This window comes from Sminthopsis crassicaudata, chromosome 3 (genome assembly GCF_048593235.1).
Source record: "Sminthopsis crassicaudata isolate SCR6 chromosome 3, ASM4859323v1, whole genome shotgun sequence".
NCBI lineage: Eukaryota > Metazoa > Chordata > Mammalia > Dasyuromorphia > Dasyuridae > Sminthopsis > Sminthopsis crassicaudata.
Genome location: NC_133619.1, coordinates 642,055,606 through 642,069,223, shown reverse-complemented (window position 1 = coordinate 642,069,223; position 13,618 = coordinate 642,055,606). Strand labels below are relative to the sequence as shown.

Here is a 13,618-nt window from a genome sequence, read left to right as displayed (position 1 = left end):
CCCAAATGCTGGGGTCTTTGGGTTTGTCAAACACTAGATTATTATAGTTATTGACTATTTTGAAGGGACCAATTTTCTACCAAACTGATTGCAAGGTGTATCAAAATATTTGTTTAATTTATTTGTCTTTTTTATGATTGTAAATTTCTCCAATTTTTGGAAATGTATTGTTATCTAAATTTTTTCTACTTCTTGGGAAAATTGCTTGTAACTATTTCCAAATGAATTTGTATTTATAGAGAGCTTCTGAGAAGTTTTAATTGTGGTAAAATATCTGAAAGTGGGTATGGTAGAGTTTATGAAATTACACTTGATGCCATCAGGCCAGATATCAATAAGATGGTAAAAGCCCTGTTTTCCAGGGATAAATGTAGAATAAATATTCAGAATATAACAATGTACTTAAACAAAATAAAATAAAACGATAGCTGTAGTTAAATGTTGTGGACCTAAAATTGTGACTTTGTATGGGTGAAGAAATTCTTCTTCCAATATGTCCAGCTCCTTTTCAGGAGAGAGTAGAACCAGAGACATTCCTTGATCCTGACTATGTCCCTCCTACTACAGGTGGCTGCCCAAACACTATTATCAAGTCCTGGCTTTAATGTTTGCTGTAGAAGAGATCAACAGGAACCCCCATTTGTTACCCAACATTACTCTGGGATTCCACATCTACAATGCCTATCCCAATGATGAGAGGGCCTTGGAGAGTTCCCTCATGTGGCTGTCAGGCCAGGGAGAAACCATTCCCAATTACAGTTGTGAGAAGGAGGGCAAATCTGCAGGGGTCATTGGAGGAGCCACTTCTGAAATGACGTTCTCTATGGGAACCCTACTGGAACTTTATAAATTCCCACAGGTAGGAAATGATAGACTGAATTTAGCCAATACTAGTGAGAGAGCAGAGACAGGGCTTTAAGGATCTGCCGCTAGAAATTCAGCCCCCAAATAAGATCAGAGTATTCTTGTTTCTAGTTTGCCCTTAGGTGGTTCTAAGAACAGAAAAAAGAAAACAGAAAATGAGATCAGACTTGCTTTCTTCATCATGTCTAGAAGCAAGCAGCATATTTTGACCTATGAAGATTTTGAAATTATGCAATTGAATCCTGCAAATATTTATTAAGTATCTAATATTTGCAAGTCCCTATATATAATCCTAGGAAACAGAAAAGTAAAAAGACAGAAACAACCATAGTTATTTCACTTTGGGAGGGTTTAATGAAAGAGATAACTGCTCAGTGGAGGTCCAAATGATCAAAAGTACTTTAACAGGCAGATGTAAAGAATAAGTCCATTAAGGTAGAGGGTGTGTGTGAGAGTAGTTTCAGATGTGTAATGCTAAAATGGGGGAATTTTTTGCTATAATGAATTCATTAAACTGAGAAAAGTCTCATGTTTGGTTCCTTCTCAGATTAGCTATGGTCTCTTTGATCCACTCCTCAGTGACTCACTTCAGTTTCCTTCTGTTTATCAAATGGCTCCCAGGGACACCTCTCTTCCCCTTGCTATGGTCAGATTAATGCTGCATTTCAAATGGACCTGGATAGGTCTTGTTGCCTCGGATGATTCAAGAGGTGAGAAATTCCTCAGGGACCTTCAAGAAGAAATGGCCAGAAATGATGTCTGTGTGGCCTTTGTACACAAGATCTTCACTCGTCAGTCATTTGGAAACAACTTACATGAAATTTTAACAACTACAATAATAGCTTCTACAGCCAAAGTGGTTGTCATTTATGGAGATACAGATTCAGTTCTGGGCTGGACGCATTCTCAGATCCAGTTTAAATTAATATGGAGAATGTGGATCACCAGCAGTCACTGGGATATTGCCAAAAAACCCAGTTACATCTATTTTAATTATTTCCATGGGGCTCTGATATTTTCAGACCAGACTAGTAAGATTCCTGGATTCAAACATTTTCTGAAAACCATTCACCCTGCCAAATACCCAGAGGATATTTTCCTTAAAAACTTTTGGAACACAGCATTTGGATGTACATATGAACATGGAGAGGGAGATGAAGGGATCTGTTCACCAAATGCCTCTTTGGATACACTACGCTTGAGCTATTTAGACATCACTATGTCTGACCAGAGTTACACTGTCTACACTGCTGTGTATGCTTTGGCCTGGGCTCTTCATGAAATGTTCTTGGTGAAGTCAGAAATGGAATCTGACATAGAGGGAGACAACAGGCTTGTTTACCCCTGGAAGGTAAGGTATAATGTTCTCTTTTCTAAATTGTAATGTTCTCTGGAGCAGCTTTCTTGGGGAGCCTCTGGAGGCAGTCTTAGTTTCAGTTCAGTTCAATAATCCCAAATGCAGCCTTTATTTTCTCCTTCAAAATCTTGTCTCTTTTCCTGGGCCAGATTAGCTTTCTTAGAGGCCTATCTCTCTCCTTGTTTCCGAGAGCTCTCCCCGAATGTCTCCATCCAACACAAAGGTGGAAGTTGTAATGAATCATGACTCCTCCTCCAAGAGAGTGGGCTTGTGGGCTTCTGACTTGTGAATCTCCTGAAAGTCCAAAAGTGGGCTTGTCCTTTAGTGGGCTTGTGAACTCCTCCTTATATTTGCTCTCTAAAGGTGTGAATGTGTGAACTAATCTGTGAACTCCTTTAAAAATGTGACCTAAGTACATATAAGCATTGTCTCTATCAGTGACTTAGCACCTTGTTTGAAGTTCTGGCCTGAAAAGGCAAATCTTTTTATATCCTAAAACTTGCTGTGGCTCTGTAGGATACAAGCCCAACACTGTCCCATAATAGTAAGGTTCCTCCCCTCCCAAGCACCGATGCCCAAATCTTTGGTTGTAGGAAGTTCCCCATGCAGAAAAAGACAAAGCATTGATAATTCAGCTTATTCATTCATTCATTTATTTATTTATCTATTTATTTATTTACTTATTTATTGATTTACTTATCTATCTATCTATCTATCTATCTATCTATCTATCTATCTATCTATCTATCTATCTATCTATCTATTTTAGTAGTCAACCCCTGCAACAGCAGACTCAGGACATAATACCTCAATTTTGGTAATTTTAATGTCAGAATTATTTCAACCCCAGTAACAGGATATAGGAGCAAGATTCCATATCTATTGGTTTCTGAGAATTTTTGACAATGTCCATATTAGCGCAAAGGTGGTACCATCAATACTTCAAGTTTCATGTCTCCACTAGAGTCTTAGAAAGGCAGAGCCAGGGATGTCTCCTTCCCCTGGAAGCCTTAGTTACTCTACTGCAGCATAGTATAATGGAGAGCCTCTTATTCTAAAGTCAGGGGAACTGGGTTTTAATTCCTGCCTCTGAATCACATTAATCAGTTGTAACTAAGAAAATTATTTGACTTTCCTAGGCTCCATCTGCAAATTAAGATGGATGTGTGTGTGTGTGTGTGTGTGTGTGTGTTTATGTGTATGCCTATTTGTGTATCTGAATCATTCAGGGTTAAGTGACTTGCCTAGGGTGATACAGCTAATAAGTGTCAAGAGCCAAGGCTGAATTTCAACACAGTGCCATTGTTCTATCCCCTGTGCCACCCAGATCCACCTTTGCATCTGAATTTTACCATAGAATGTTAAAACTCTAAAAAAGGATTTAAGTATTGTCTTTTCTAAAACACAAACTCCTTGAGAGCAGTCATTTCTCTTTTGATTGTAGTCTCCAACACTAGCAGAATGATTAAACTATCTTGTAGGAACTTAATAGGGACTTGTTGAATGGGAAAACATTTTAAATGCCCACTTAGATTCTGTTACTGCTATGTTTAACTCATCACTTATAAAGCGGCTAATCTATCAGCAAAAAACATTAATAATGATTCTATTAGATGGAAAGCAATATAATATGCAATGGAGATATAAAACAGAGACTAAAAACAAAAACCTTACTCTCAAGAACTAAACAGTAGAGAAGGGAATGGGTGTGTGTGAATAGGTAGAAAATAAATTAGAGGGAAATATGTATTTTATATATACCTAATATTTATGTATACAAATAAAATATAAAAATATGTAATAAAATTTTTAAATACAAATAACTCCAAAATTGTTAGGAAAGGAAAACAAAGAGGAAATAAGGTAATAATGTTCCTAAAAAATTGGATCTTGTCACTCTACTGATGCAATATGATATTATACTTTTGGTTCTGAACCAGAAATTATTTTCTATAATCTGTAACAAAAAAATCTTGAGCTTGGAATTAAATGCCTAGTGTGATTCCAGTTTCTTGAGCTAATTTCATACTGTGCATTTTTAACATATTATAGGCTCCAGCAAAACACATGACTAGATGTATTCTGAATTAAGGTTAAATCACAAAACCCTATACTTTTGCCCAGTCACAAAACCCTATACTTTTGCCCAGACACAAATCTAAAACATACAACTCCTTACTTTACTATTAGTTCCTCAAAACTTTAACTTTCTTATGGGTTCAGTTTCTATACTATCATTCACAAAAATCCTTTCTTAATTTCCTCTTTAAATGAAATAATTCATAAATGTATTTAGCACAGTGCATTATTACATAAATGCTTTTTCTTTCCCTTCTGATTTGTTAGTATTCTCTTCTCCTGGAACCATACTGTATTTATTTTTCTGGCTCAATGATATATCCTCCAAAAGACCAAAAGCTCCTTAAGGGGTAGTATTTGTTTATCTGTATTTTATACTTTAAGGAAATATCTCAGTGCTTTGTCAATAATGGGCTCTTCATAAATGGTTATAAAGGATTTTTGGATTTCTTTGAAAGCAGTATGATTAAACATAAGAATAAGCTCTGCAGCACCAAACTTACCCTAAATGAATACTGTAAAGAGTACTTTCTGTGGATCCTTTATTATTTCTACTCTCATAAAACTGAGGGTATTTTTGCCTTTTCCTTCATTTTGAAAAATGCTAACTTCCAGCTTGAGATTTGGCCCAACTTTTGAACCCAGTAAGAACTTTTTGGATCCTGGTTCTCTTATCCAATTTATTAGAAACTTACCCCAATTCTGTGATAGTGAAAAGTTTTAGGATTGTGTAATCCCTGCTCATACCCATGTGGCACAGAATGTCTAATAAATGCCCCCGAGAGATTTTAGTGGTGAACTTACAACTTATTTTTTTGACTTTTAGCTCCATTCCTTTCTGAAGAACATCCGATTTAACAATAGTGCTGGGAATCTGGTGGTCTTGGATAAGAAGAGGAACTCTGTTGCACACTATGATATTCTCAACTATGTGACCTTTGACAATGATACCGAAGTCCTCGTGAAAGTGGGAGAGTTTATTTCTCAGGCTCCACTTGGTCAAGATCTTACCATCCAAGAGAAGGCAATAGAGTGGCCCACCTGGAATGGAAAGGTGAAAAAACTCATTAAAACTTGGTTGTATGAAAGATGTAAATATAAGAATATAGGTCATCAAAGCAGTCACTTGGCATTTAAAAAACTGCTACAAATGCTACAAAACCTTATTGGAAGACTCAGCTTGCAAATCAAGTTTTTGTGTCCAATTCAGTTTACCTGGGGAAAGGACAAAAGTTCCATTACATATGCTCCTTTAGAAGAAGAGTCTAATGTATATTGTAAGATTTCCCCATAACCTATCCAGGGTAGCTGAATAATCATCTGCTCCACCTGGAATGGAAAGGTGAAAAACTCATTAAAACTTGGTTGTATGAAAGATGTAAACATAAGAATATAGGTCATCAAAGCAATTACTTGGCATTTAAAAAACTGCTACAAATGCTACAAAACCTTCTTGGAAGCCTCAGCTTGCAAATCAAGTTTTTGTGTCCAATTCAGTTTACCTGGGGAAAGGACAAAAGTTCCATTACATAGGCTCCTTTAGAAGAAGAGTCTAATGTATATTGTAAGATTTCCCCATTACCTATCCAGGGTAGCTGAATAATCATCTGCTCCATGCCTTTCAAGGGAGAAGCAAGTGGAAACATTTTGGTATTTTCCATTTGATCTAATAAATCTCCGTCATTTATTGCACAACCCAGTAAAGTGTCCATGAGGGCTTGATTGACATATAGACTCTTAATGCATTGGAGTTCTGGAACAAAACCCTGATTTCTAGCTCTAGATCCTATCAATGAGGTCTACATCTGTAATTCATTCTTGTATTCATTCAAAAAGCATTTGTTAAGAAGTTCATGTGAACAGAGTATTGCGTTGGAAGTTTGAGAGATACAACGATAGCATTAGTATTTTTCACATATGGTTCTTACTCCTTGGGTTTAGGTAAAAGAAATTAGTTATGAGTTCAATTATAATTGCTCTGTACTCATATTTAGGAAATATCAGACATTAGCCTAACTTTACTTTGCCTTCCTGAACTTGCTATGGTTGAGGCTAAATTAAGTTCCCTAAAGATATTTGAGTAACCAAATAGTATGTGTTTTTATATTTTCTATAAATATACTGGAAAATTTGAAGAAGGAGCTAATATTTTCTCTGGACTTCCCTCACTCTAGAACTTTTGATCCAAAATATGGGGAGAACTAATCATCCTCATGACTTCCTTCTCTGCCACAGATCAGTCTTGACTTTTTCCTGAAATGAATGCTGAATTCCTAGTCTTGCTCTAGTCTCTCCACATTAAGACTCTCAGAAACTTTAGTTTTGAGAAAAACTATTGCCTTTAATAGAAATTCCTTTTGATTATCATCAGTTTTCTCAAATTATGATTTAATATGATTCAGGGAAATAAATAGCTACTGTTCACACTGCTTTTCACACAATCATTTGTACAGTGTTCTTAGTTAATAAGGGTGATCACTTTTAAAGGGGATAATTTTGAAGCACCACTTACTTTTACACTACACACACATAAAGACACATACAGGAACACATGCAAAAATAATTTAAATATTTGTTGTATTGATGAATTCCACTGGAGTTATTTAGCAAAACTTATATTCTCAAACCACAGATTCGTTTTTAATGACTTAGGAAATGACTGAAATATCCTTTAAAAAAATACTTCCCCATTACATTGTACTGAAGTCATTTAAAACATATCTGTTGGTAATAAATCCTGATAAATTACATTTTTTTTCCTCTCCCCAGAAGATTTTTAAATCCTTTTGTAATGGAGAAAAAACACAACCCCACCCTGTGTTGTTGCTCTTCTGTCACTCAGTCTTATTCAAATATTTGTGATCCCATGGACCATACCTACTATCCTTCACTATCTATCTCAAAGTTGGTCCAAATTTGTAATTATTTTCCCATATTATCTATCATTCTAATTATTTGTAAGGCACTTTTCCTTTTACAAGATCAGGGTCTTTTCCAATGAGTTCCATTTTCTCATTATGTAACTATATTAATTAGGTTTAGTTATCACTAATTGACTTTACAAATGAGTACCTGAATTACTTTTTGTAAGCATTGACTGATTTGATCTTTTTACTCATCTAGGAACTCTCACAAATCTTCTCCAGCACCACACTTCAAAAGTGTGGATTCTGCAGCTTTCTTTATACTCCACTCTCATAGTCATACATTGTTACTAGAAAAAAAATAAACAAGCACATCTTTAAATGTCTAAATTTTTGTTGATGAAGTGATGTCTCTAATTTTAGCATGCTTTTTAGACTTGTCATAGTTTTCCTTCCAAATGGCAAGTGTTTTACTTTCGTGGTTGCAGTCACCATCTACAGTGATTTTTGAGCCAAAGATCCCTAAAAATTCCTGCTGCTTCTCTTTCTTCTCTCTCTATTTCTAAGGAAATGATGGGTCCAGTCACCAAAATCTTAAGTTTTTTTTTTTAATTTTGAGCTTCAAGATATCTTTTTTATTCTAAGGAAGAGACTTTTTATTCTTCCTGTTTGCCTTCAGAAAACTATTATTGGCATATCTGAAATCACTAATATTTCTCCTCAAACACTTAATCTCAGTGTTTCTTACATCGAACTGGCTACTTCTCATGACACACACTGCATATAAATTAAATAAATAAGTTGACAATGTACAACATTTTTGTACTCCTTTCCAAGCTTAAACCAGCCAATTTTTGGATGTTTTGTTCTAACTGTTGGTATTTGTTCCACCTACAGGTTTCTTAGGAGATAAGTAAGATGATTTGGTACTCCCATTTCTTTGAAGACTTGCTCCATTTGTGATAAGTCACATGGTCAATGTATAGTCAATGTAGCTGAGAGCTTTTTTCCCCTAAAACTCCTCTGCATTCTTTGAAAATTATCCTGCTTTCTGAATAATACTTTGTTCACTTACTGTTGAAGCTTAACTTGAGAAATCTCAAATATAAGCTTGCTAACATGTCCTTCTTCAGAATTGGCATGTAAACCAATCTTTCCAATCCCATGCACACTGTTGTGATTTCCAAATTAACTGCCACATTGAGGACAACACCTTAGTAGTGACATGTTTTAGAGTTCTAAAGAGCTTAGCTAGAATGCCATTACTTCCCCTAGCCTTATTATTAGCAGTGCTTGCTTAGTTAGGCTTGATTTCATTCACCAAGATATTTGACCCATGTTCAGTAACTACACCATTGTGGTTATTGGGGATACTAAGACCTTATCTTTGTAGTTCCTTTGTGTCTTCACAGCTCTTCAGATTATTTTCTTCTTCCCCCAAATCCTTAACATTTTTGTCTTTTGTCACCCTTGTTTTCCAATGAAACTTTCCTTATATCTCTTAAATTCTCTAAGAAATCTCTTTTCATTTCCAGTTTATTATTTATTTATTTATTTATTTTTTGGATAGCTTATAAGAAAACCTCAACTATCTCTTCTGACTCTGATCGCTTCTTCTTTTCCACAGCTGGGAAAAAATATAACTCCAAGGGACTTAGCAATCTGGACCCCTTTTGTGACAAAACTTACTTAAGTTTTAGTAGTATGACTAGTATACTCATATAAAAATAAAATTGGAAGTCTTTGGAGAAAGTCATATTGTGTATATGTTACAATAAATAAACTGAGCATGGATAGAAAAAATATACAAAGTCATGAATGATGCTGCCTCAAAAGCCTATGGATACTTCTCTCTGTAGCCTCCTCAGTCCAGGTGCAGTAGAAGCTGTGGTCCTGGATTTCTGAAGAAAGTCCCAAAGGGAAAGCCTGTATGCTGTTTTGATTGCATCTCCTGCCCAGATGGACAGATTTCCAACCAGACAGGTATGTCTGTGAGCACACTTTCGTGCTTCCTCAGCAAACATGGATCCAGCCTAACAAAACAAAGCTGTATGAGTCTCGCAGACTACAATGAGGCAATGGAAACTTGGTACCTATGAAACATGACATTCAGACACCAATGAAAGCCTAGAAGAACATTCAAACAAATTGAATTCCCAGGGTGATCAATATTATTGAAAGTTTGCTGATTTAAAGTCCACTAAATTAGGATTGCCCATTTTCTCTGTAGATCAATTGCTTTGAGATAGATTGGTGGATAGAATATCTATGCTAAAAAGATCTCTTAAATTTACATAGAGCTTTAGAATTTTCAGCAATTCATTTTGATCAGATCTACACAAATGTTTCCATATGAGTTTAAGAGGAGAGAAAGAGAAAGTGACCATTCATAATCATACAGTGATGAAAGAGAGCTAGGATACTAGCCAGGATATTGGACTATGATCCTTACAAGTTTGTTTATTTCTTTTGGTTTTTTACTTCATCTCAATTATTTTTCTTGGATTTTTTACCCATATGATGCCCAATGGTTGCCAAGATGGTATCAATGTACTTAACCTGATCTCATTTTTCACTTAGAAAATTCCTTGCCTTTTTCTTCAAAATGTCCTATTTTAAGCCCAGATTTCCACTCATTCAACACAAAACTTTGATTTTATGGAAGATACAAATATTCTCTGAATATAGTTTAAGCTAACAATGGTGAATAAGTAGGCAGAAATTGGGCTAGTTACTATATAACTGAAAGAGAAAGGATAACAATTCAAAATGTTGAAATAATCTGACCTAGAGCAATGCCTCCAGAAAAATGATCTCTTTGTAGGAAGCTCTTGTAGTAGTCACTGATCAATAAAGGAAAGTGTTTTGTAAGAGTGCCTTTCCTCAGCAGGAGGTCAGGGAAAGTATAGCCTGGGGGAACATCTAGTGAAAGAGTTTTAAATGATTACTCGGCATTGTTCTCCTTACAGGATAGAATAAGACCTTGCTGAAGATTTAGTAGGGAGAAAACTTTCAGTCTATAATTAAAACATATCCCTCTGCCTTTTCCAATTTACTTTTAGTAAGAATATCTATATTATAATGTAATTTCTTCTTAAAAGGAAGTAAAATCATTGCTTATAAATTAAGGATCTCTGACAATTATTACATTTGACAGTTGGACGACCATCAGCAGCTCTCATGTTCCCAATATCACACATCCAAAAAGTGGTCATCCAGTTTCTACTTAAAAATATCTAAGGGAGAGTCATAATTTTTTTTTCCCTGGAGCTCAAGCCATTTCTAGATCATTCTCATTATTGAGGAGATTTCTTCGATATGGAACAGAAATTCTCCCAACCTGTTTTGGGGTTTGTCATCTAGCATCAAAATGTATAAGTCTAGTTAGTACCTCCTTCACATATAAGTGATTTGAGTCCATCACACCAGATGTCATATCCCTTCAAAAGTTTCCCTTCTCTGGGTTAAATATGCCCAGTGCCTCTGACTCAAATTCTCAGAATATTCAGAGCTGATTCCCCATTAAAGGAACTTGAGAGTCATGTTCACTATGTCTAAAAGCCGTTATGTCAGCAGATAATTGTATACAGACACATTTTTAATATGACAAGCATCAGCAGGAAAGACAAACTAACAAGAATCTCCATACATATACCTGACAAAGTCTAGAAATACTAGTGAATTCAGAGCACGAGAATCATGTTCTTGTGAGAACTAAGTACAAATAACTCCAAGCTGAAGAGATGACCAGTTAAAAAGTCCAAGTTCAGAAAATGAATTCATCATTAAGCTTGTTTTCTTGACTTTATGCTTTATACTACCCTCACACTTATTTTATGATTACTATCATCAGTGCTATGAAAAATAACTTATGTTTTTTTTAAAAAAAAACTCTCTTAATAACTATTCACAAAAGGGCTAGCAGTTACATAGCAACTGGAGCAATAAATGAAGTAGAGACAAATGGTCAGGAAGACCCAGTTTTTCAAGTTTGATTCTGTCATTAGACATTTATTAGCTGTGTGATTTTGTCACCTAAACCGCTTTACCTCAGCTTCCTGATTGGAAAAAATTCTATGGAGAAGGAAATAATAAAGATTAACAGTATCTTTGCCAAGAAAACCTCAAATTGAGCCATGAAAAATACGATTCAACTCAATATTACTGAATTTTATTAAATATTACTGAAATGTATATAGTACTTTGAGATTTGCCAAACCTTTCCATTTATTAATTTATTTTAAATCCAGGGATGATATTTTGATCCCCATGGAATCGGATGGAATAAATTTGCATTGTTTTCATGAAGATTGTTGTCTTTAGGTGTTTCTGACACTAAAATATTGCAACTTTTTTTTGTTCTCTTCAGACACAGAACAATGTATTACATGCCACGAAGATCAATATCCCAGTAGGCAAAGGAATCAGTGCCTCCCCAAAGTGGTGACCTTCATGGCCTTTGAAGAGCCCTTGGGGATGGCTTTGACTTCCATAGCTGCTTGTTTCTCTTTCCTCACAATGTTGATTCTCTGGGTCTTTGTGAAGTATAAAAACACGCCCATAGTCAGAGCCAATAACCGGGATCTCAGCTACATCCTCCTCATGTCTCTTACCCTCTGCTTCCTCTGCTCTTTGCTTTTCATGGGCCGGCCAACTGCAACTAATTGCCTTCTCCGACAAACAATATTTGGAGTCATGTTCACAGTGGCCGTCTCCTCTATTTTGGCCAAAACTGTCATTGTGGTTCTGGCCTTCAGAGCCACCAGACCAGGCAGCAGAAGCAAGAAATGGATGGGATCCAGAGCACCCATTTATTTTGTTTTCTTTTGCACCTTGATTCAAGTCATGCTCTGTGCAATCTGGCTGCTGCTCTCTCCCCCATTCCCAGAGGCAGATACACACTCTGATCGGGAACACATCATCCTGGGGTGCAATGAGGGCTCCCTCATTGCCTTCTACTTTGTCCTGGGCTACATGGGAGTCTTGGCCCTGGGGAGCTTCACTGTGGCTTTTCTAGCCAGAAATCTCCCTGACACTTTCAATGAAGCCAAGTTCATCACCTTCAGCATGCTGGTGTTCTGCAGCGTCTGGGTCTCCTTCCTCCCTACATACCAGAGCACCAAGGGGAAGATGATGGCGGCCATGGAGATCTTCTGCATCTTAAGCTCCAGTACTGGCTTGCTAGGCTGCATCTTTATCCCCAAATGCTATGTGATCTTTCTACAGCCCCACAGGAACACCAAGAAAACTTTAAGGAATAATTATAGTCCCTGAGTCAGAGAATCATTCTGAAATGTTCTGCATGATTCTCACTAATAACACAACATGGTAAACAAAATGAAAATAAATTGGTTTTGCTTCTAAACATCTCAATGCAGCCCTTATCAAATCTACACTGATTAAACATGAGATTGTTACCTGTTCATACTGTTCCAAAACCTGCTGAGGTGCCAATTTCATCGAGTCCCCAACTTCATGGATCTGACGTCATATTTTTATTTATCTCTCATTTTCCCAACCCCTATTCAGTCCATCTTTGAATTAGAGTAATTTTCCCATAATTTCTGCATGACTACCTGCTTCCTTTCCATTTCTTTATCCATAACACAACATCTCCAACTTGTACTTTGTTTACTTATAAACCACCCTTTTGTTCTTTTTACTTCCCACACTATTTTTAAACAATGTGAAAGGAAGATTAAAAATTTCTTTTCATTTTATACACTTTGCATCATTTAATTAATTTGTTTTATAGCAATGATTGATTTACATTATCTTTTGCATCCAGTTATATCAAGAGATGAAAAACACAGATACAGCTGTTAAATATAGAAAAAATATATATGTATCTATGTATGTGTATATATATGTATGTATGTGTGTGTGTGTGTGTGTGTGTGTGTGTGTATAAAAGATTTGATGATACAAAAAGCTTACATAAAATCTAGGTATTTATTTGTAACTCAATAAAGGCAAACAGGAATAGGCTAGTAACTCATGATGTCTAGCTAAGTAATATAGTGGATAGAGTACCAGACTTTGTGTCATGAAGCCCTGGATTCACATGATCCATACTCAGATACTTGACTCTTACTACCTGTATGAGCCTTTTGCAAGTCACTTTACTTCGATTGTGTCATCACAAAAAAGAAAGAAAACTACAAATTAACATTGTCTTTGTTTTATTTTATCATTATTTATTTTGTTAACTATTTGCAATGAACCCTGATTCATGAATCTAGATGGACAATAGATAGATTTTAACACAGATTGTTACTTTAACACAGATTGAACTGTATTAAAAAGAGACCATAACTTTTTGTGTACTGCGAACTGTTGCAAAGCAATGGTTAACCAATGAAAGAAAATTGTCTCCATCTTCCCTAGCTGCTAAAAAGAAGGAATAGGGTGACTATTTTTGGCTTTCTATTAAGCCTTTTTTTTTCTGAAAAGA

At 35.8% G+C, this 13,618-nt stretch overlaps 2 protein-coding genes across 2 annotated transcripts; both read left to right on the top strand.

Moving 5' to 3' along the window:
- The first annotated feature begins 286 nt into the window (after positions 1-286).
- Positions 287-5,594, top strand: LOC141562612 (vomeronasal type-2 receptor 26-like). The gene is made up of 4 exons (XM_074302616.1): positions 287-342; positions 568-859; positions 1,412-2,215; positions 5,127-5,594. Exons 1-4 carry the CDS (start codon positions 287-289, stop codon positions 5,592-5,594), a joined length of 1,620 nt encoding a protein of 539 aa, XP_074158717.1.
- Positions 5,595-5,914: 320 nt separating this feature from the next.
- Positions 5,915-12,438, top strand: LOC141562611 (vomeronasal type-2 receptor 26-like). Its single transcript, XM_074302615.1, has 3 exons — positions 5,915-5,950; positions 9,024-9,147; positions 11,534-12,438. Exons 1-3 carry the CDS (start codon positions 5,915-5,917, stop codon positions 12,436-12,438), a joined length of 1,065 nt encoding a protein of 354 aa, XP_074158716.1.
- The last annotated feature ends 1,180 nt before the right edge of the window (positions 12,439-13,618 follow it).